At 38.8% G+C, this 24049-nt stretch overlaps 2 protein-coding genes across 2 annotated transcripts in view; both read left to right on the top strand.

The window, feature by feature from the left end:
* Positions 1-1035: 1035 nt before the first annotated feature.
* On the top strand, positions 1036-6774 carry ttpa (tocopherol (alpha) transfer protein). Its single transcript, XM_044368097.1, has 5 exons — positions 1036-1318; positions 4326-4479; positions 5283-5476; positions 6113-6223; positions 6373-6774. Exons 1-5 carry the CDS (start codon positions 1139-1141, stop codon positions 6616-6618), a joined length of 885 nt encoding a protein of 294 aa, XP_044224032.1. The 5' UTR covers positions 1036-1138; the 3' UTR covers positions 6619-6774.
* Positions 6775-21304: 14530 nt separating this feature from the next.
* The window catches only part of asph (aspartate beta-hydroxylase), a 31039-nt gene continuing 28294 nt past the window's right edge, over positions 21305-24049 (top strand). The window contains exon 1 of the mRNA XM_044367041.1: positions 21305-21468. Coding sequence (XP_044222976.1) covers positions 21426-21468 — 43 coding nt within the window. The 5' untranslated portion in view covers positions 21305-21425. The remainder of the gene's footprint in view (positions 21469-24049) is intronic.

The raw sequence follows: 24049 nt of genomic DNA, 5'->3' as shown, positions 1-24049 counted from the left end.
ATATCTATAAATTCAAATATATATTTTGACCAATAAAGACAGGCTGTAAGGCAGGTTCATGAATATTATTTACATGTAAACAGAGATGATAATGTACTACTGTAGCAGAGGCCTTGTGTCTGCAGTAGCTGCTGATACCAGCAGGGGGAGGTGGTGGATTTGGTGGTTGGAGCATTTTCTGGCTTCTGAACAAAGTTTATCCTCCAGAAATGACTGATACAATATTACTGTTGGTAAATATGTTTTTATGAAATAAATACTACAAAGTAATGAACATACAACAATGGTTTAAAACATTTTGCCACAACTGCAATTCATATTGATTCTGGGTCACAGTTCTATTTCTTACATACAGTATAGACTAATATTATCTAATAAGATGTATAAATGTTGTTAGAAAAGGTACTTTACAGATGGGCTCCTGGTATGGAAGCAAATAATGGCCATAAAGATTTGAATCTTATAAGCAGCTGGAAACTCAGACCACAAACACAACATATAGTAAAATAAATATCTCAGTGCTGTTAATTCAGTGGTATTTAAATTTCAACATGAATAATTTAGTGATCTTTTTGGCCATTTTATGCTTCCATATACTGGGGATCTTCTCCTGCTTGTGCCTGGAATACCTTCACATGGAGCTGTCTCACACAGAATTATGGCTCATATTTAAAATGTTAGACTGTTCATTTTTAACACTTTTGCACTTTTCTTTAAAAGCCAGCAGTGAAGTCAGAGAGGAGTGAGAGAGTAGCTGAAGGTTCAAATCCCTGTAGGTATGCTGGAAAACACTGGTACTCACTACTGTTAAAGGAATGCTCAGTAGTTTAAAGTAACTAAGCACATTTACTCAAGTACTGTACTTAAGTACAATTTTGAGGTATTACTTTACCTCAAAATTGTACTAAGAACGTCTGTCAGTTGTCAGTCTCTTTCTCTCTCCCTCTCTTTCTCTCTCTCTCTCTCTCTCTCTCTCTCTCTCTCTCTCTCTCTCTCTCTCTCTCTCTCTCTCTCTCTCTCACACACATACACACACACACACACATACACACACGTATAACCTCCCACTATTCAGCCTGTATCTCCCTCCTCTCCAGCAGCCCGCTAACAGTGAAATGTAACCGGACCTTCGTGCGACATGAACGGGCCTCAGCTCAATGAACTACCGGACGACGCGGAGGAGCTCGGGCCGCATGTGAGCAACCTGAGGCGGAGAGCCCTGCAGGCCAGCGAGCTGTCCGCTGTCCGCACTTTCTCCGACGGCTTTCTCATCAAGTTTCTGCGGGCCAGAGACTTCGACGTGGAGCTCGCTCTGAAGGTAGACCACTATCCTTCTAGCGAAAAAAACAAACCCTCCAACACACTAAACAGCCCAGAAGCTCAGAGTTAGTTTCAAGTTTTCAACAACGTAACACAGACTTTGTAGTAGTTTCTGGAAAGTTTTTATTGGCGGAAGAGACTAATATTACCAGAAATCCTTTTCTTTTTAACATTTTAGCTTCCTGGAGGATTTCTGCGCACTGTCGCTGATTGCAAAGATCCCGGTGCAGAGCCGTTAGAGCATTAAAGGACAGGTTCACAATGTTTCAATTGTCTTAACTCAACAGTCAGGTGTCCATATGAACAATGAAAGAGGTTTTCCTCATTGTAATCATTCCTCCTGTTCATACTGGATATTAAAAGATCCCCTTCAAATGTGCTTTCATTGTAGGTGATGGAGGCCAAAATCCACAGTGTGTCCACACAGTCATTTAAAAGTTGTTGTGAAGCTTTTATGAGGCTTCAGCAGTCTGAGTTAGTCATATCAAGTAGATATCTGACACATTTACAGTCTTTTTAGCATCAAATTTCCTCTTTGTGTTCCCTCAGACAGTGTTTCCCTGTTTAGCTGTGGTGGAAGTATAGTAACAAAAAGAGGGACTTTGGCACTAAAAAGACTGTAACATTGAAAGATATCTACTTGATTTGACTCATTTGGACATTGAAGCTTCATATTAGCTTCAGATAAACTTTTAAATACATTTTTACACAGAAGGAGGACTGTGGATTTTGTCCTCCATCACTTCCATTGTAAGTGCATCATGAAGGGATCTTCTAATGGTCAGTATGAACAAGAGGAATGATTACAGAAAGATAAACATTTTTCAATGTTCATTCGGGCTCCTGACTGTTGTTTTAACCTGTCGTTTAAAGGTTGAGTGCGTGTGAATGTTTAATAGATAAGCTGTCCAGGCGTGTTACAAACTGATCCCAAGGCCAAATGTGTTAAGAATAGCACACAGTTTGACATGTTTCTACAGAATATTTCACGTTTGTACACATTGACAGTGTGTTCCCTCTAACTCAGTGTTTGAAAGGGCTTATCTGTATTTTTTAAATTTACCAAGTAGCTATTAACTACCAAAAAAAGAACTAGTCTGTTAAGTCCAGCTGGGTGTATAATGCATTTGCTGTGTGCCACAATGTGTTTTTTAATGCTACCAGTAGAGGACACCAAAGTGAGAAATTAACAAATTGCACTCAAAGTGGCTTTAAAGGGGCACTTATTGTAAATGTCAACGTCTGTTTATAAGTCACTGTGGATGTATTAAGAAAATTGGATAATGCAACTAGTACATGAATTAATGGCATGAAGATGGCATACTGACATACTGACACAACTCTTTCAAAACTTATTATCTGTGTTTGTTGTTTTACAGCTGTTACTATGGTACTGAATGTGTCTGGGGAGTCTATATGGGCCCCAGAGCATCACATGACCTGCAGTTCTGACAGTGTCCACTTGACTGTGGGGAATAATACTCAGTAGGCCAAGAAACATTCACTTGGACACTACAGATTGTTCACAATAGGCTGTAATATAATATGCTATCGAGTTGTTTTTGGAAAGTGTAGGAATCCCGAAGGACTAAAACTCAAGATGTCTCTGCTGCACAGATTTTGGCCTTTCTTCTTTCTCTTCCCTTTAAGTAACTGTAGGTAAGTGTTGCATAAGGAGAAACACCTAGATCTAAAAACTAGAGAAGAAGAAAATGATTCTGTAACAATTCTGTTAATAAATGAAGAATTTAAATCATTTTTCATGCAAAATGCCCAACAGATCAGAGGTTCCAGCCTCCCACATGTGAAGATTTTCTACTTTTCTTTGTTTTATATTTTAGTATAGTGAAGATCTTTGGTGAAATTGTGATTTGCATTTTCCACTATTTTCTTACATCTTGTAGACCAAACAAGCAACCTACTGATCAAGAAAATAATCACTATATTAATCGCCGATGAAAATACTCGTCTCCTGCTGTGATTTTTCTGATTAGTGTTGACTTCTTTACAGACAGATAACAACGTTACCAATGATACTAACTTAAAATGTAGTCACATACTGAATACTGTCTCCTTACACTCTCCTCCACTTTCACTCCAACTGGCAGATATGTACCAAAACAAATGTCTATGTTCAGTCATGTAGAAGCTCACAGCTCAGACTGACGGTCCAGTCTTTGCCCTGTAGTTGATTTAGAGTTTAAACTAAAAAATAAAATCCTCTTTCAAAACTTAATAAACCAGTAGGTTGTTTATACTTCTGCATGGAAGTACAGTGTCTTGTACTGTATTTATTCCTATAGTATTAGTGAGCAGTTGAATCTGTTGCTGTAGGCTGCACACAGCTCTTATAAGAGTATGAAATGACTGACTGCATGTGTCATGAGGGACCTCAGAGCTCAGAGCAGGAAGGCTGACTTGCTTATTTATATGTGAAGGCAGCTGGAACTCAGCCAAGTGGGACTAAGCTCATCATCAGTCTGCTCTGGAGACCTGAACCACTGATACACTGACTGACTTTTACCACACACACACACAGTCATTTGAATCCGGTTTTTATCATTACCTCACATCCTGGCTTGTATTTTTATTTCTTGTTTGATCTCCACTGCGGCGTGAATATTTCCTCTGAGGGTTTGGCGCAGAGAAGCGAGTAGATGAAAGGTCATAAAACCATTTGATCCATGTCAACTCCTGGAAGTGTATCGCAAATATTATCTTTAATACACTGTAAGGGACCGAGCTGGCAGGCACGAGGAGTCACAGGTAAAAAGGGGAGTGTATTACCCCAAAGAAGAAGAATTTACAAAAGGTGTGTAACAAATGGGCCCATTAAAGAGGTCAACAAAACAGAACTGAACCCAGGCTATGCAAACTTACACTGAACAGACCAAACTGAACACAAAGGAGAACATACAGTCTATATAATATATAAAAGTAATGAAACCCAGTATATTCTACAGAAACAAACAGAATATGTAAACTAATAAATATGTACATTACAGCTCTTATTGAACTACCAGCAGTGGCGGAGGGAGAGTCCTGAGATCAGCACCTGTCTGTCTCCCTCCTCAGTGCTCGGACTCCTCAACACCTCCTACCATGCCGTCCTCCCACAGCGGGACCACACGGGCAGCAGGGTGCTCGTCTACAGGATCGGTCAGTATACGTATGTGTATGTGTGTGGACGGTCATTGAATCTTTAGATAATTATGATTTTTTTTTTCTACTCAAAAACAGTGATGTACTGTAATTCTGCATATAAAAGATGTGTTTTTGTATTGCTTGTAAGCTTTATCATTCCAGATGTGAACATCATAGGGTCATGGATAATGGATAATCTACCATAAGACAAAGACCAGGCACCATCACTTCGTTTCATAATGATAATAAATTATGAGCATTAAATTCACACTTACTGAAGCTCAAACCATGCAAAACAGCTTATTTCTGAATAATTCCTTATAATTTGTTGAGCTTCTTCTGGAAAGAGCTATATCACAGATGTTGTAGTCAGCTGTGTTGAGTTTAGAAGCAGCTGTTGATTCTCAGAGGAATTTCCATGAAAGAACTGCTCCATTGAAACCCAAGTAAAAATATATTCATTATTCATTTATCATTGGAAGCTTTATTCTTAATATATGTTGAATTATAAAACACGCTCGAGGTTACGGTCATTTAACATTTAATTAGATATAATTGTTTGGAAATGTACCAATGGAACACAGTCTGTATTTGAGCTATTTTAGTGCCAAATTATATGGTTCTTTCCAGGAAACTTTCAATGAAACTATAAGGACATTATTATGAATTTACTGACCCATAAAGTCAAGTATTTAGTAAAATTGTGCATTTCAGATTGTAGTAGTAATAAAAAACAACATAAACATATCACTTGATGCAGGTTTAAAGACTGATTGTAGTCCTTGGACGTCGAGTAACATTTGTCTGTCTGTCTCCAGGCCAGTGGAACCCAAAAGACTGGTCAGCCTTCCAGGTGTTCAGAGTCAGCCTGATGACATCAGAGATCATCTCCATGGATACAGAGACGCAGAGGCGGGGTCTAAAAGCCATATTTGACCTGCAGGGGTGGAGTTTAGGTCACGCCTTGCAGATTAATCGCTCCCTTGCCAGAAAGATATCCTCCGTCCTCTCGGTAGGCCAAAGAGAATGCTTCTGATCATGTTGGATTTACTGTAAATAACAGCTTGTACTATGTGCTATAAAGCTGGACATTTCACTCTGTGCTATGGTGCCCTGCTTCATATGGGTCTTCATCCACAGTAACATATTTCATTGGGCTCTATACAGGCTCTATAACTGAGTACAGTAACTGTAACTGTTTAGTGACCGTACTCAACTGAGTACATTATGACAGCATGTTACAACACAAGCAGGAAGTTTGGGTGTTTGTATTGTATCTCTCCAGTCATATGTAAGGAACATAGCTAATGCAACACTTGACAATGGCAGTGGGGAGCGCTGTCAACTCGTCACTCCATAGGTGTTCAGGTGGGTTAAGATCTGGAGACTGTGAAGGCCATAGCATATGATTCACACAAGTCATCCAACATCATAAATCATCATAAATAGTTTATAGCCAAAACCATACCAGATGCTAATTATTATTCAAAGCAGACTCTTTTTTTATCTCTTCCTGATGTTGTGCAGGGTTTGGTTTGGTATTATTTACTGTTCAATGTTGTTTCATAGAGATGATTGGCTGACATTGTAGTCAGCTTGCTGAATGTGTTTTTACACCTGTGTGTGTTTGTGTGTGCTTGTTCATCAGGACTCTTTTCCACTGAAAGTTAGAGGAATTCATCTGGTCAACGAGCCAATGTTCTTCCGGCCGGTCTTTGCCATGATTCGTCCCTTCCTGCCAGAGAAGATTAAACAGAGGGTCAGCACTGTTGATCAGTGATCACACTACACTGCACAAATATCCATCTGTGTTGCATCTGTCTGCATACTCTCTTTTACATGCAAATACAGAGTGGAAATGCCTGTAAACAGACTTTTAAAGTCAAGTTCCCTCTCTTCCCACTGCAGATCCACATGCACGGTGCTGATTTTCAAGATAGTTTATCTGACTTCTTCTCACTGCCTGTCCTGCCTCCAGAATATGGAGGGGAGGGGCCTGGAATAGAAGAGGCTTGTCAAGACTGGACCAATCACCTTCTACAATCAGAGAATCTCCTTCAGCAGATTGCCACCCATCCAACGGGTGACATCGCTACAGCCTGTGAGGACTTGATCTCAGAAGAAAAGGAGACTGAACAGCTCTCAGAGGGATGATGTTTGGGATTTTGGATCAAAACAACACCACGGATGTATTATAAGACCCGGATATGGCGCCGCCGCTCAGCCTTGCAGCTAGTTTTTCCCAGTGGTCACTCCAGTATTGCAGTGAAAAATCTCCCTGCAGCCCAAAAAGCATTTTCCCCACAGACTGCCGTTGTAAAAGAGACGCCTGTAAAACGGTTGACAAGACACCTTGAACTGCAAACAAGGTCAATTATGACTTTTTCTATTATGAATTTTTGATTAAAGGAGGTTTTATATTTGTAAAACCTTCCTCAAGCCAAGAAAAGTGATTTAAAAATCTGTTACATCATCACAATGTAAAGTGTGAATGTAAAGCAGGAACCATGGGCCGCACAACGTGGAAGCAACCCCGGAAGCTAGAAACTTTTGTGACATTTGCGCCAGCCAAGCAATTCCTATTGGACTGAATGGGCACCGTTTTCGGTCCGGTATCCAGCTCTTATAATACATCCATGCCTAACACACTGTCTGGCGGCCATTTTGAGGTCCTTAACTCTTGAGTACTAACTGTGCAAGTTGTTAGCAGCATCAAAAGAGCTGAAAAGACATAGTTACTGTCCGTGCTGCTTTTAAACCTTCAGCACTGAACTATCTGATTAACTTTGAGTTTACATGATGTTTGACTATTAGTTACATTTTTAACTGTCCTCCTGGTTACATTACTCATTGAAATCCAACCAAAGAATCAAGTTGTATCTCCTGATGGAAATACACTTGTTTGCTTTCTTACTGAGAGTGAGGTGAGAACACTGATATAAATCTCTCAGCGTTAAGTGCGGAGCTGGAGTCAGAATGTGGTTAGCCTAGCTTAGCATAAAGCATGAAATGGTAAGGAAACACTAGGTGCATGGCTCTGTAAGCCAGAAAACCTATTATACCCCTAAAGCTCACTAATTGCATCATGTTTGTTTAACCTGTGCACCCAAAAAAACATTGATTTAGAAATTTAGTGGAAGTTGTGAAATGCTGCAGAGAGGTGCTGAGCAAACGCTGATAAACTGTTATTTGTCACAAAATTGTTCCAGCATGTGGACACAAATTGTTGCATTTTTACATTTCTGCTAATCTACAGCTTAAACAAACAAGATACATTGTGTAAATAAGGAAATTTCTATAGGTGTTGGTGGGCGTTTTTTACTTCGGAAAGAGCCAGACTCATTTCCCTCCAGTTTTAATGCTAAGCTAGGCTAACCACGTCCTGACTCCTGTTCTGTACTTGATGCAGATGAATATCCATCTCCTCATAGTATTTCCCACATTGTTAAAATCATTTTAAAGATTTTGATTGATTCTTTTTTTTTTTTTTTTTTTTCCAATATCTGCTAGCCAGCTGCTCAGTGTTAACAGTTAGTTCAGGTTAACTGAGCCAACTCTTCTCAAGCCACTAAGTATTTTAGAGTTTATTTAAAAACAGGACAGTTTACTGTGTCGTCTCTACTTGGAAACAAACCTACCTTATGTTAGGTCTTTCACTTGTACATGAATATTGCTGGACTTTACTGAGTGAATTTTACATCTCCACAAGTGTTTTTCAGGGATCTCTACAGTTGTTCTATAGTTAGATGTTAATAGCTAACTGCTAATTCTCCAGTGGACCCCGGTGATGGGAGAAGATTTATGTAGCAGCTGCAGTGCTTTTTTAGTACAGCGTATGCTAGTCGGAACACCAACCTTCAATCTGAGGATCGAGTTCAATCCTCAAACGGTGGAAAACTGTGAACTCCAGTTAAGAGGGTCCATGACAGTTCGATGCTTTGCAAAAGAACCTGGATCCCAAACAGTTTCCCCAACATTCCAGACAGCAAGCACTGCAGATGAGTATGAACGCTGCCTTCCCTCCAATTCATCACTCCATCCAGACTTTCATCTTATCAGCCAGTCAAACTAATCCATCCTGTCTCCCATGTATTTGTGTTTCACCTTTGGAACTGTGGCCTTCATTTTTACCTTTAAAACTTTTATATGAATTATGAAATGATGGAGTGTGTATAACAACAGGATTATTTTAATAGAAGAGTTGTATTTTCATCAGTAATAGTATGTTTATAGATGGTGATTCCTTGCACCTTTAACTTTGTTTGGACCATGTATGCATGTTTCTGAGATTTCTGTAAAAAATGTGAATTTTCTATACACACTGAGTTCATAATTGTTTTTATTAATTCCTGTGAAACCTGTTGTCTCCAAAGAGAATAGGTTCATAATAAGATAAATAATTATTTATACATTTGATCCTGTGCCTTTTTAATAACAGTTTAAAGTGTATATTGACTTGCCTATTTTTAAACTGGAAAGACTTTTATTAATATTTGAAGCTAATATTCCTGTACGTCTTCTACGGTAGACAGGTAGGATCAACGAAATAAAATATTGTTAATAAATGGTGTGTAGGAACATGTCATTGTGCAGGCTGTCATTCATTTTCCTGTGTTTCAAGTTAAGCACCTAGTGCATGGAGCGAACTGACTAACAAATGAGTCTGTTATTTATCCATTTTCACAGACATGGATGAACTGTACAAAATCAATGTATCGATCAACATGAAAACACGTTTAGAAGTCAAAAAGTTGAGTGGGTTTGTCAAGAGACCATAGAAAGACAAAATGGTTACAGTGGTGGAACATACCTATAGTATGTATTTTACCTCAGTATTTCCATTTGATGCCACCTTATACTTCCATTCCACTACGTTTCAGAGGGAAATATTCTCCACTATGTTTGTTTGACAGCTATGGTTACTAGTTACTTTTCAGATAAAGATTTTAGATGCAAAACAAATAATCAGCTCATAAAATATTGTATATCTAATATTTAAAGCATTGTTTTAGATTAAACCACTTAACAGTATATGAAGTAGTACAAATTAGCTTCACCTCAACCAGCCTCAACATCAAAGTACCACTCTCACATTACTGTAATAGATCAGTACTTATGATCTGGAGACATCCTGAGTACTTTTAGTTTTAATATAACATATATATAATAATAATTTTGTTGCTAACACATCTATACATTTGCTTAAGTAACATTTTAAATGCAGGGCATTTTACTAGTAAGAGGATTTTTATAGTGTGGTATTTCTACTTTTACTTACGTGAATGATTTGCATACATTAACCACTGGTTACAAATCATTAAGACTCACAAGGGTTAATGTGCGCTATATAAATGTAATGCTCAAAGTCCTCCTCCACTCAAAAATATGTTTTTCTTCGTGTTCCTTCAGTTGGATGTTGGAGCTTCACTGTGCAGAATGACGGATGTGCAGAGTTTGACACTAGAAGGCTGTTTTCACATGAGTGGGAATTTTCTCTGTGCTCATTCAAAATCTAATTTTTAGGGGTCAGCCTACAATTACAACTAATTTGAAAGCCAAATCTGGTATACAGTATATGTCTTACTACATGTATATCTTTAATATACCCTTACTAGTAGTCATCTCAAATACAACAATCACAAAATCATCTATGACAAACATTTTCTTAAATTTTCTGTCCTTTTCTTTATCTGTTCTCAGTTTGCACACAGAACTACTAATCCTTACCTGCTGGAACAGGAACAGCTAATAGATTACAGAACCTATTTAATATTTTGGTTATTCTTCAAATTTATAGTAATAATATTCCCTTGTGTGATAGATTTAGTAGCTGCTCTCGCTTGTGCTTCATCTAAGTTTTCCCCTTTCATTTTAAATTGAATTAAGTGGTTGTTAGCTAGTTCCTAACTTCATCTGTCTGCTGTTTTGTGCTGGTACAGTGTGTTTATCAGAGCTTTTTCACTGGAAACGATGCTGTAAAACTGAATTAAAGTGTTGTAAAACAAAAAAGAGATCTAAAAAAGTATATAGTAAAGTTATTTGATTCAATGTTAGTATGAGCAAAATAATGATTTGTGCAACTTTAAAAAACTTCAAACTTTACTCTCATGACCCTGGCATGTTGTTTTCTGTCTGTCTCACTGACCTCCCTCTCCTCCCTGTTGTTCTCTCTGTGCACTGTTACTGTACAGACCTTTGATCAGAGTTAGCAGATCAGTAAACATGTCGATCAGCCCCTTTATCTGCTCTACAACTCTGCAAAAGCCAAATGTCTGCGCTCAATCCATGTCAGTTTTTAATGTTTGTGATGTGAAATGTGTAAACCTTTTGCTTCTTTGCCGTTCATTCCTTTATTCATTATCACAGATCTCAAATCAGAGGCTAAAAATTTCCTTGCTTTGCACAGGATGCACACCACGTACTGGGAGGACTGTGGGTTCAGAACTGTTGTGTTGAAAGTGGTCATGACCTCTTTTGTCTGCCCTCGCTGTTGAAAAGTCAGTTTTTGCAGATTGTAGTTTACTGGGCTCTGTCTAAACCCTGCTGAAGCAAGGACAACAGAAGATTTGACAGTTGTCGTCTGTGTTTAATAAGGGATTCACTGATAACAGCTGAGCAATAAGGATGTCACCTTTTGTGCAGAAGGTGTTTCCTTCCAAACCATGGTGGAAGAAATAATGTAACAGTTCTATAAAATAACTAATCCTATACTCAAATCATACATAATCAACTCATTTTGTGTAACTGACAAATTCACCTTTTGTTTTTTTTACAGACTTTCCAACCCTGCTTGGGAACCCTGCTGTTGGTTGTTGACTACATGTCAACAGTCTGAAACTGGTATGTCTTCCATCACTTCAACCACTACTTCCACCACTTCCCGCTAAGGAGATACTGCAATAGTTTTTGGTAAACATTACGCCACCTACCATGTATACACAACTCCCTGAAATAGGTGAAATGCTACTTTTCTGTATTTGAACAGTGTGGGCGTGTGGTGAGCAAGTGCACACCCAGAGGAAAACAGTTAATCATTAGACGTAGTTAGAAACAGTTAGAAACCTTGTTGGGATTTCACATGGGTTTTTTTTCACAACATGTGTTATGGAAATATTTTTCTTTTTTTCTTTTTTTTTGGCAGACATGCTTAAATAAACTAGAAGAGATTTGATTTGTCAACGCTATGTGTTCATCATCACTTGATGAAATCTACAGGTTAATCAACAGTTTCCTGGGTTCTTTCCACACTGTTCCTCTTGACATGTAGCAGTGACCCTCACCAACATGCACACACACTAAGTTTCCTAACAGGGAGGTGTACCCAAAATACTTCCTGTACCAAATATTCAGCTCCCACACGCATGCAGTCACAAAGCAATACATTTACAGTGCGTTATTTTTCATTTGTGAGATTTATAGTAGGTCACTATCACATCTCAAAGGGATATTTGAGGTATATGAATGTACTCCTGCACTGACCTCATAACCATTAGTATGGCATGAAGTGTGTTGTTAATTGGAAATAGTTTTAGATGTGTATCAAAGGGTTCACAGAGATGAAATGCATCATCACTACATTGTGGCTGGAGATCTGCAGCATTCACTCACAGTGCAGTATTGACATTCAAGTTTCTCTTTCTCTCTCTTTCAAAAATAAACCCAGACTGGAACTCAAAAAATGCTTTTCATATAAGGAAAATGTTGTTTCATGGTGACATTCTCTGCTGAGCTATGGGAAGACTATGTTATTTTTCTGAAATATTAATTATTATAACACCCACATCTGTTAAGGGGATCCTCTTGGCCCATTAAAGGTCTGCACATGCATTCAACCACCACATGTAAACTCACTGAATACACGAAGGCCTTTAAAACAACCGTTCAAGCACTGAGTACAACTTATGTGTTTTTTAAAGGAGTACTCCGTTGACTCAGCATTGCACTCCTATATTGTCAAAGTCACAGAGGACAGTATGAAATAAAGAGTATCAAAATTGATGTAGAGATATTGTCTTTTTTACCCCGGATGTTCTCCTTCCTACCTGACACGTACATTACCCACAATGCAACTCAATCACATACAGTACGGTGGGTGGTTGGGGTGTGTTATGCTAGTAGCAGCTAATGTAGCCTGGAACTGTTAGCCTCCAGCAGAGACGAAGAGCTACAGAGGTCTGCTAACCTCACTTCTTTCTAACTCCACAACCCCAGATTGTTTTCATTTTCAAACTTATGGTCTTCAGACCCAACTGACGCTGACTCAACATCACTTGAGGCAATTTATCAGATTTCACACAGCTCCCTCTGGAGACACAAAAGGCTTTATACTACTTTTTTTATTTATACAGTTGAATTCCCCAACACCTGGAAACACGCTGATGTGGAAAATCGATTGAGTTCCCCTTTAAAGAGGTCTAACAATTGCCAGGGAGGGCTTTAAGTAATGTCGACCTCCTATTAGTCATTTGTATTTATGTTTTATGCATATTTAACAGATTTTATTATCTCTTTTACGCTTCAATCTTAATAAATGAAGCTAGCAGTTCATCTCTACGTCGGTGGTTGTATTCAGTAAAGTTTAATAGACAGCAGACAAAGTGAGTTGTTTAACACAGGTGTAACTAATAACATTATTAACAGCTGGTTTGAAATAATTGCTGGAACGGAGCCATCAAGCAAGCAAGTCTTCTCTTGCCATAGCTACTAGTACTAAGTAGATTCAAATAAAACATTGAAAATAGCTGATATGACTAAGCAGATCTGCCATGAAATAGCTGGGGGAAACATCATGTTGGATCTATCCATCCAGCTACACTGAGCCAGAATGATTTCACACTGTCTAAACAGCAAAGTCCTCTTAACTGATGGAGAAATCTGTGTGGAGGTCTGATGGCTGGAGAACAGTCACTGGCGACAGTTACACCACTGCTGGTGCTTTGTGTATCAGTGCAAATACTGTGTATGCGTAAAGTGGGTCAGAGAAATCAGGCCATCCTGAAAGAGGGGATGTCTTATGTACTCTGTCAGCAGATGGTGCCAGAGAGCTAAAAGACAGTATAAGAGACTTGCAACAGTGATAAAAACTCAACCCAGAACACACAGGAACACTCCATAACCACATGTAGCACATCCCCAAACCAAAGAGTTGTCTAACTCTATCTTACAAATTAAATGAACTAAAAATGGGTAATTCTCTAGTTTAGTTATTTCAATCGTTCAATGTCTCATACTGAATTTTACGGCTTCTAACAGGAGTTGTCTGTTCCTAACATCATCCTAACATCATCTCAGACATTGTTGACAAGTGAAATCTTTATCTTCAGTCTTCTGCCGTCAATGACACCGGCTGCAAGATGAACCAACAGTTGGTTGAGTACTTGCCAAATGATTGATGAAAAGCATTAAAGACATGTTGAGCTAAATGTTTTCTGTTTCAATCGAATAGGAAAATATGTAATGCCTCTGCATGTGCATTAGGGGTGAGAAACAGAGCCCCAGTGTAAAAGTAATTGATTTTAGACTTCATGTGTATACGCTTGTAAAAGATAATCTATAAACAAAGTCTATTGGATCCAGAGCATGGCTGGCAGGCGTGATGTACTGCTGCAGTGACTACCACACATGTTGTATCTACATTATCTAATGTCCTTCCCTTCATTGCTGCCTTGTATTCAAGTATGTTCCAGTGTCAGGGAAGAACTCTAGAGCAGGAACCAGAGAGGTTCAGGTATTTCCAGTTTAAGCAAAGATAAAGACATGAGGCTACTGTGTAGACCTCCATTTGATGATAGTCTGCAGGACTCTAAAAATTACATGTGATAAGAAACATTAGTATAGTTTCTCTGTGTAACCTGGTTACTTAAGTACATGTAAACATACTGATGTGATTCAGACAGGGGAGACTATTCCTGCTAATTAAGCCTCTGGGGGAATCCCTATCATTTCTAAATGTCAGAGTTTAAAGGGGCATTCCACCAATTTTACACATCTAAACCTATTTATTTACCATGAGGAGTTCTACTCTGGAGGAGCATTGTGTTTTTGTTTTTTGTTTTTACTTTAACAAAACTCAATTACAAAAATCAGACATCACAGCTTGAAAATATATCATATCATAATCCTTTTCAAAAAAGATATAATAAATACAACCAAACTACCTCAAAACACATCAAAAATTAAATAAATATAAAATAAATAAGTTGCTTTAGAGACTTAATGGAATCTTTGGCAAAGCTTTTTGGCAAAGCTTTTTGGCCCTAAACATCTTAGAAACACATCATCTAATGATTTGGCTAATCTAGATGGCATTACCCTGGCCTCCAGGAATCTGGGAGTTCTTTTTGATCAAGATATGTCCTCTAACTCCCACATAAAACAAATTTCAAGGACTGCCTTTTTTCACTTACGTAATATTGCAAAAAAATCAGGCACATCCTGTCTCAACAAGATGCAGAAAAACTAGTCCATGTATTTGTTACTTCTAGGCTGGATTATTGCAACTCATTATTATCAGGCTGCCCTAACAAGTCTCTAAAGACTCTCCAGTTGGTCCAGAATGCAGCTGCACATGTGCTGACTAAAACTAGAAAAAGAGATCATATTTCCCCTGTCTTCGCTTTGCTGCATTGGCTTCCTGTAAAATCAAGAATAGAATTTAAAATCCTTCTCCTCACATACAAAGCCCTTAATGGTCAGGCACCATCATATCTTAAAGAGCTCATAGTACCCTATTTCCCCACTAGCACTGCACTCCAGCAGGCTTACAGTCACCAAAAGTAGAATGTGAGGCAGAGCCTTCAGCTATCAGGCTCCTCTCCTGTGGAACCATCTTCCAGATTCAGTCCAGGGTGCAGACACCCTCTCTACGTTTAAGAGTAGGCTTAAAACTTTTTTTTGATAAAGCTTATAGTTAGGGCCGACCAGGTTCGCCTTGGACCAGCCCTTAGTTATGCTGCTATAGGCCTAGACTGCTGGGGGACTTCCAATGATGCACTGAGCTCCTCTCTCCTCTTCTCCATCTGTATGTATTCTTTTACCATTAATGCATGTTACTAACTTGACTTCTTCCCTGGAGTTCTTTGTGCTTTCTCATCCGCAGGAAACCCCATGAACCATGCTGACGTGTTGGCGTCCTTCCTCTGTCCTTCTCCAGCTGTTGCTGTTTGTTGCTGCTAGTCATGTATCTATTGTTGTTGTTGTTGCTGTCGCTGTTCTGCTTCTCTGTATATTCCTTTTTTGTAACCTTTTCAAAGCTTCAGGCTTCTGAGACAATAACCCTGATGATGTCACACGGGTTATCTGAAACAGAAAAATGGAAGGTGTGGACTTTACAGTTTTTTTTTTGTTTTTTTTTTGGAGTTCAATCCTACAGGGACTAAAAATCAGGATATTTATGCCTCTGCTGCTTTGATTTTAAAACTTAAAATAAATCTGTCTCTTGTGCAGTACTACAAAAAGAAAAATACTCTCTATAGAGAATTCATAAGGTATAGAACTATAGAGGCAGAAAATGAAGGAGAGGTTGGACCATATCAATACTTCTTCCTACTCCTTTCAGACATATAGTATTTATTTATGTTGTTTATGAGAATTTGTTTATTAGTATATGTTAACTGCTCATTTTATTTGTTATCCTTGTTTTGTTTTTGTTTTTTACTTGTTTGTGAGATGTTAGAAATAAATATAAACATACTAAATTGCTCGAGTACCCTGAGGACTAGTAGTCCAGCCCCCTACTCACCTTTTCCAGGAGTGTTGTGTTTTCCTGCTGTGCAACATTCTCCCTTTCACTGTGGAAAAATCTCACTCTGCTGTTGCCCTTTGCCCTGCAGACACCCCCCCCCCCACCCCCCCCACCCCTTTTCTTCACCTAGCTAGCGCCGCTGTCCTATGAAAACCATGTATCTTCAAAACCTTGCATGAGCTTAGAAAAACATCCCTGTTTTCAGCTTTGTGACAATGCCTTTGTCAGATAATCCAATGGGTTATTTAATTTGATCATTTACTTAATCTTTTTAATTTAAAAACTAGGAGAATTCTCTCAAGCCGTAAGGGAATACTTCATGTGAAAATTTCAAAATCAACAAAATTGGAGATACATGGTTTTCACTGGACAGCAATGAGGAGCCAACAAGGGCAAGGTTCCTTAAGGTATTACACAACTGTTCATGGGATCCATGTACATTTTCTAGCCCCTCATAAAAGACCACTTTGCCTTGGGTCCCCCACCCCAACCCCCCCTCCCCTTCCCACCCCTCTAGCAGCCTAGCCTACCAAAACAAACGCTCCCAGGGACACTGAGGTGCACTCCACCATGATAAAGTCGCAGTTCAAAGTGCGGGTGTGAACCAGCTGAATCCAGTTGGTCAAATAGCCACATGTACTATACTGAGGTGTGTCTATAATCCAATTCTCTCTTATAATCAATATATTCATATAATTATTCAAGGCTGATTTGCTTTGGTAAATGTTTTGGAGAAAACATAATGCTACCTGGATTTCATTTATTATCAATAGAACAAAATGTTCACATTAAATATAACTGCGGTTCATTCACTGTCAATGTTGTCTTTGTTTTTTATAACAACATCAGAGGGCAACTAAAGCAAGGTTGTATTTATGCAAATAAATACACTTGGCTAAGGTTAGAGAAATATTATGGTCATGGTAAATACAGTATGGTTGAAGTATGGTGAAGGTAAAGGGCCATTACATTAACCCACTGGGTGGCCAAGGGGCAAAAATATGTTGTGGGCTCCTTCCCTGTGAGGGAAATCATTGTATAAATTCTTGTTTGAACTTGTGAAAGGTTAAAATGCTTAGTGATAATCATAGAAATCATGTTTGTGTGTCTGAACAATATGTTCCTGTGTGAAAGAGAAACAAAGAACATGTGTTTATTCTGAAACAGATCTTGACATGTCTGTTTGGCTATAATCATGCATAGAGTAGTCACAACAACCTCTAGAAGTTGGTCTGAAACAGATTAAAAATATTCACCTCACTCTTTGGGGATCACTCCTCTATAGCAGCTTGTATGTCTGTATCGAATATGAGTGTATCATGCACTGAACATTAAAGTAAGTGTGACAATAATATAATAATCATTGAGAGTTGTCTCTTTCTTCATTGAAATCAAGTGCAAAAGGTAAAATGCCACAATAATTTTGGGGCTCATCTGGGATGCCAATCTCATCACTCCTTTGACTATTCTCCAAACAGGTCAAATCTTTGCAGCTTGTGAAGGAAACAAAAAGGTCACTTAAGACCCAGGAAGTCAAGCTCTCCTGAGGAGGGCTTGTAAACGACTCCCAGGGTGAGAAGACACTGTCTGTGATGATTATAGACAATGGTTTGAATGACATGGCATCTGAAATTAAATGAGAATACAGCATTGGAGACCACGAAAGACATTTGAAAAGTAAAGACATTCCATCAGGGGTCAAAACCCGTTGAAAAAGGAATAAATGAATAATATCAATTGATTGTCTGATTGAGTGATTAAGAACCCAAACTGCACTACCATTTTATTGTGCACTACCCAAATAATCATTTGGGTAGTGCACAATAAAATGGGTAAAGGTCAAAGTAAAGAAGTTCCTAAATTCTCAGGATGTACGAAAATGATGAGTGATAAATATGGACCAGAGACTTAAAGGCAGTTACAGTTGTGAATTTAAACACTGTCGGTTCCCTGAAATGGCATTTTCGGTTGACATTTTTACCAGGCTGGTAATCCACTCATATTAAGGTTAGGCAACTAAATTGGTTAAAAGCATCTCTGATGTGAGGATTTGCTGCTTTTCTCACTCTCAAGATTGTTTGTCAGATATAACAAGTTTGGATACATTACCTTGGGCTTTGGGAAATCATGATGAGCATATTTCAGCATTTTTGACATTTTATATACCAATCAATTATTTGTTTAATGAAAAATGAATAATGAAATAATAATGAAAATAATCAGCAGCCCTAAAATAATGTAAAAATCAGCTCTGAATTTAAGTGTGAAACTCTGGTTTTTGCTGTTCAAGTCAAGAGCTTGTTGTTTTTGTTTTCCTGGGCATCCACAACGTCTCCTTTCCAACAGCTGTTCACTGTGGTAGAAGAACATAATGAATTGGAATAGAATGTTTCCCATGGTGGCATTAAATTCACTCTAAAACATATTGGCCAATGCAAATTAGGCCCTGGTCACATTAAAATGTGTCTCGGGTGATCCGATCAGCACTCAAGACACATTGAGGACACATTGAGACCTGAATGCTCAGACCACATTCAGAAGTGGTCTTTTAGCAATGTGTATGCAGTTGTATTTGAAGAGAATTAATAAGAAGCAGCATTGCTATAATCATGGCATTTGTAAGTCCTCCAAATCAAACTCGGGAGAACCAGCAGTACTTTTTACAGTTTTCCAGCGGGTGATACTAGTTTTTCAAGCACATATGAAACCAAATAAACTCCTGCCCTCCTCCCACAAACACACACCCATCATGCAAATGACATTCCATTCAGGTGATTAGATCACTCCAGAATCACTACTCCACACAGTGATTAGGTCAGTTGAAAGCTCTTTGAATGTCTCCTCAATCACTCAACCATACATACAGTATGTGAGAACAACTGTCCTTCTCACAGCACACACCCACCCACACACATTCACACATGCACACACCCGGGGGCTGTGATGTCTGTGAGCTGACCAAATGTGAGATATGCTTGTGAGATAACCAAATGGTCAGTGCTCTGCAGGAGGTGTTGGGTGTGTGTGTGTGGATAGCAGGGCAGCGGTGAGAGCTGTGAAAGGGTGGATGTAGGCAGAGATTTGAAGAGACTTAAAACCTGAACAAGTTCAATACAATTTAAAGCAACTGCTTAGTCACTGAGTGCTGTAAAAGTGCAAACCCATTTATAGATGTTTATGAAACACATATATATCACATATATATCTAATGTGGTGTTCTTCGAGGTCTGAATGATGACAAATATTGATGGTGGAGAGTCATCTGCAAGTTGTGCATATTTTCTGTTTTAGTGAAAGATGCTTAAATGTTCTGTAAGTTACCTCAAATATATTCACCCACTGTCTAGCGGATAGCTTGGTGTTAACTTATCAGAAATAATGGACCAGGATGTCAGAGATATATCCTCATTACAGAAAATATTTGGAGAAATGAACAATATTAGAAATGATTAGGTTTGTTTATTAGCCTTGGGTGGTTAAGTTAAGGCAAACATTTTATGTGGTTATGGTCAAGGGAAGCATTTCAGAAGCCAGTTAGCAATGCTAAAGTTCCAGGGAGCCCACTCTAACATTAACAGAAGCTGCTCACTTAATTGCCTGCTAGCATTAGCAAACGTTTACTTTGTTTTACCCAGAGAAGCTGACAAAATGTCAATAAAGATGTTTCTTTTTACTTGTTAAAAGAATGAGTGAAATAGAAATAGAGAGAGACAGGTGATTGGATGGATTAGCAAATGATCAACAACAGTTGTCTCATTATGACAGTAAGACAAACAAGATGTTTACCATAATGGCAGCTACTACTTTCTGATAAGCTACCTGTTATAAGGGATTTATAAGCATTAATCAACAGCTTTATTAATGGTAATAAATAATATGTTTTATAGATCATTTATGAGGCATTAATAAGAATAACGTTTGGGTTGCCAGGTTGTGGAAAATCCTCCAGCATCAAACTTGCTTTGTCTTTTTAGCTCTTTAGTTCATTAGGAAGACCTATAACCATAACATAATAAAATCAATGAGCACAGTTCCATTGACCTGCTTCGGTTTCAGGGTCCTGGTAATGTGCATGGATGCTCAAATATAACACAGCCATTTTTAATGACATTAGTAACACATGTGAACCCTACTATGACAGGTCAAAACTTTTGCTGTTACTGCTGGATACATTTTTAAGTTTGTCTGGTGCAAAGCTGCAGACCTCTATTTTATCTTATTAAAACTGACTGATGGTAACCCCATGTATATTCAAAGTCCCTGACTTTCAGCAATACAGTCAGAAATAACATGGACACCACAAAATACTGTACATAAGAAGAAGAATAGGACATACTTTATTAATCCTGAGGGGAATGTCAGTGTTACAACAGCACCGTCCAGCACACATCACACACAACAATAGAACAAAATAAAATAAAATAGTTAAATAGTAAAATTGAAATGGTTATTATTATACATTCTGTAGTAATTATATAAGTAGTATCTAATAAAATGAGAGTAGTGAAGTAGATAAAAAATGGTTATTATCCATTGTGCAATGATTATATACATAGTATATAATGACATATGATCAAAAATAAATCATATATTCTAAGGCAATTCTGACTGGCCATATGTAGCTGTAAGCTTCCACAAACTTTCATTTCTCCTTCTGCATCAGAAGTTTGTGAATATAAAGCATATGCAAAGTTATTAGTAATGTATTATAATTCTCATTAAAATGTCCTATAGCCTAATTGAAACCACAAATGAAGTGGACTTAAAACCCTATCCACATTGCGATTTTATTATTAATAATTTAACTGTACTGTCAGCCATAAATCCGTATACTGTTTTTGTAGCATCTTTCTGTGTTGATATGTTTGATATTTAAATGTTAAATGTGTGGAGGGGAGAAAGATCTTCCATCTTGCCACGTTCAAGAGGACCGGAGGGGGCGGGGCGAAGATAAGACTATCCACACGGTTGAATAAGCTCAACGCCTCTCAAATTCTATTGGCCAAAAAATTACAGAGTCCCGCCTTTTTATCCTAAAGCAAGTCTGTCATTGGTTGAGATAGCTGTCAGTTCGACTAGGGACGGGGTTTCTATGGTGCTGAGTTTTATGAGGCAGCAGGACAGATTTTGATTTCTTTTTGCTGCTAGAAATTCAGCCTCCGGCTGCACCGCTCTTCTCCAGTCCAAGCTCACCTCGCACAGCTGCCAGAGAGTCGCCATGGCTTCAAAGAAAAACGCCAAAGTGCACGTAAAATCCAAAGGTGGGTTGCTGCTTCTCTTTTATTTTCTATCACGGACTGCAGTGGCGGGGATGATGCGTGTGAGCCTTCAGCTTTCACCGTCAGCCAGCTAATCTGCTGTCAGGCTGTTGTTTCATTCAGGGCCATGGTCCCTAGCTAGCTGGCTAAAATGGTGTCGACGTGTTTGTTTAACGTTAGCCGTGCTTAAACTAGGGTTATTGACCATGTAAACACTTGAAATTTAAGCACGGCCCTGCTTCTATTACTGCTTTAACACGTCGACACTGTTGTCCTTTTACGCACAGTAATTCCAGCGTCGCCACAACGATATAATCCGACGTTATCTAATGTATGGACAGTAAAGCTCATATGCCTCATTGTGTGTAACACATGACAGTTAATGATTTAAAAGACTACTGTAAACTCATTATTGCTGTTTAGGAACACAGCAGCGGTTTCTCTGGTGTCCCGGCTGGTTGAGCCGAGGCTACTCCAGCTCCCGGGATTATAGCGGGGCACTGGCTCGTGTGTGTTTATAGCTTCTGCACAGTCTGTACTCTCTGTGTGGCTTAATGTAGGCCTAGTCATCGTCAGCGTTTGGGTTTGAGTCGCCTAGTTGTACCAGCATTGCTAGTTTGTGTGCGGTGTACCCCGGGGCGCAGGCAGGGCGCAGGGCACCCCGCCCCCATTCCATCCAGTCACTTATGGAAATGCTCACGTGTCAATATGAGGAGCCGGGGGTGGGGTTGTACGTGGCTCCCGGGGGTCCCCACGGGTACCCGACCCCGCACAACAGATATTATATCCTTATGTCTGCTGCGTGAGCTTTGTTGCAGAGAAAGCGTCGCGCGTTATTTAAATGTCTGACTAACTTACATGGCACGCGCCCAATGTGCGAAGTGACTATAAAATCAATGAAACAAACTTTGCGTGTAAAAATGAATTAAGTTCCGAAAACTCCCGGCGAGGTTAACTGGGAAAAAAGTACTGGTTAGATTAAGTGTACGTCGACTTTACGTATTATGTCTACCTGTGCTGTACCGTACCGTGGACTGGTCAGTGATAACTTTCACCCCCATGCTGACACGTGGCTGTGGGTAGATGAGTGGGAGCTCGTGTTGTGTATGTTGATACAAACTGTAAGAGGCAAGTGTGGTAGTCTACACTTGTGAGTACACTCTGTCCTTTACTGACTGCACAGCACTCCCCCTTATAGTACTAGAGAATGATGCTATCCGAATACCACAACAAAGTAAAGGAATCCAGAGTTACTAAATGAAACCATTGAACACCCTTATAAATGGATTTGTATGTGGTATTTCGATGCTTTTGTTGATTTTGAAACGCAGCAGGTTACACAACAATTTCCAGATGAATGAATGAATGGGGAGCTGAAGGCAAACAGCACAATATATAATGCAGCTTTAAAACAAGTTTTTCTTTCATGGTAGTTATCAAAGCTTGATCTGCAGGGTGTTCATAACGTCCTGTGTTGTAGCAGTTCAAAGGCTGGTGTGACTGTTAGAAAAGTTCTGAGAACAAAATGTTCAGTTTTTTTTTGGGTCCGCCCACCACTGTGCCTATGCATGAACGTATGTTCAACAGTTGTCAGAGTCTGTGCTGGTGATCACTATGAAACAAATCAGCAAATACAATGGATCAGATATGACAGAAGACAAGGTCTAAGAATGGACAAATTCTCATTTTTTCCAGCACATGATGGGATTTATTAATCTAAATTTATTGAGTATATAATATAATATAATAAAGCAGTCATTTATCTAATTGGTAAATGGCTTTGATGGCCTACTGTTGTACTCTTTCAAAGACTAGAATTCTATTGTAGTGTTTTCCAGGTATAGTATTTTATGATAGTTAATTGCACACTATGCATGAGAGCTGAAGTGCAGCCAGGTAGGTCATAAGTACAGTAACTCAAAGCAGATAGCAGTGCAACTTTGAAGGTTGCAGAGAAGATTGTGTGACACTAGAATGACTAATGAATGGGAATCCTGCCAAAGCTGGACCCTTATCTCAATGCTCTTACACCTACAGGCAAACGTGTCCTTTTAACTGCAGGAGCTCATGACGTCTTGATCAAAGAAAACTTGCACGTGAAAGTGGGGTTTTCTCAAACAGTAATGGGTTAACTGGTATACTTAATGGGAAGAGAGAGGCTTGTGCACTTTGTCTGTATTTATTTGAGTTACATCACATGATTAAACACTGCTAGTGGTTTATCAAATATTGATTTTGGCTCTAACAGTCAAGCTTGAAAGGAGAGTGTAAACAGTAAATTGTATGTTTTGAGGCATTCAGTGTGAAACTTATTATTGCAAGATGTGCTGATCATATGGTTGATTGGATCAGGTCTTTGAGAAGACATGATAAGGGTTTACCTTTTTCTGTTGATGTATTTGTGCTTAACTAAAATCTTATTTTAGTTTTTTGTTTTTTTCCTTTTTCCAGTCTGTCATGTGGTGTTTATTTTTCTACATTATGTATCATTTAAATCCCTCAGGCCTCCTCATCCTCCTCTCTCCGGTTGAACAGTTGAGAGTTGCTGAAGTATGCAGAGCTGAAAGGGTAACAGCCTTGTCTG

Source organism: Thunnus albacares, chromosome 12 (assembly GCF_914725855.1).
Source record: "Thunnus albacares chromosome 12, fThuAlb1.1, whole genome shotgun sequence".
Lineage (NCBI taxonomy): Eukaryota > Metazoa > Chordata > Actinopteri > Scombriformes > Scombridae > Thunnus > Thunnus albacares.
The sequence above is the reverse complement of the archived record's forward strand: the minus strand, read 5'-3'. Positions and strand labels throughout refer to the sequence as shown.

Excerpts from the sequence above, each read along its gene's own strand:
- ttpa (XM_044368097.1), top strand. The coding sequence starts at position 1,139 with ATGAACGGGCCTCAGCTCAATGAACTACCGGACGACGCGGAGGAGCTC. Across the intron at positions 1,319-4,325 it reads ACGTGGAGCTCGCTCTGAAG|CTCTTATTGAACTACCAGCA; the intron begins GTAGACCACTAT and ends TGTACATTACAG. Across the intron at positions 5,477-6,112 it reads AGATATCCTCCGTCCTCTCG|GACTCTTTTCCACTGAAAGT; the intron begins GTAGGCCAAAGA and ends CTTGTTCATCAG.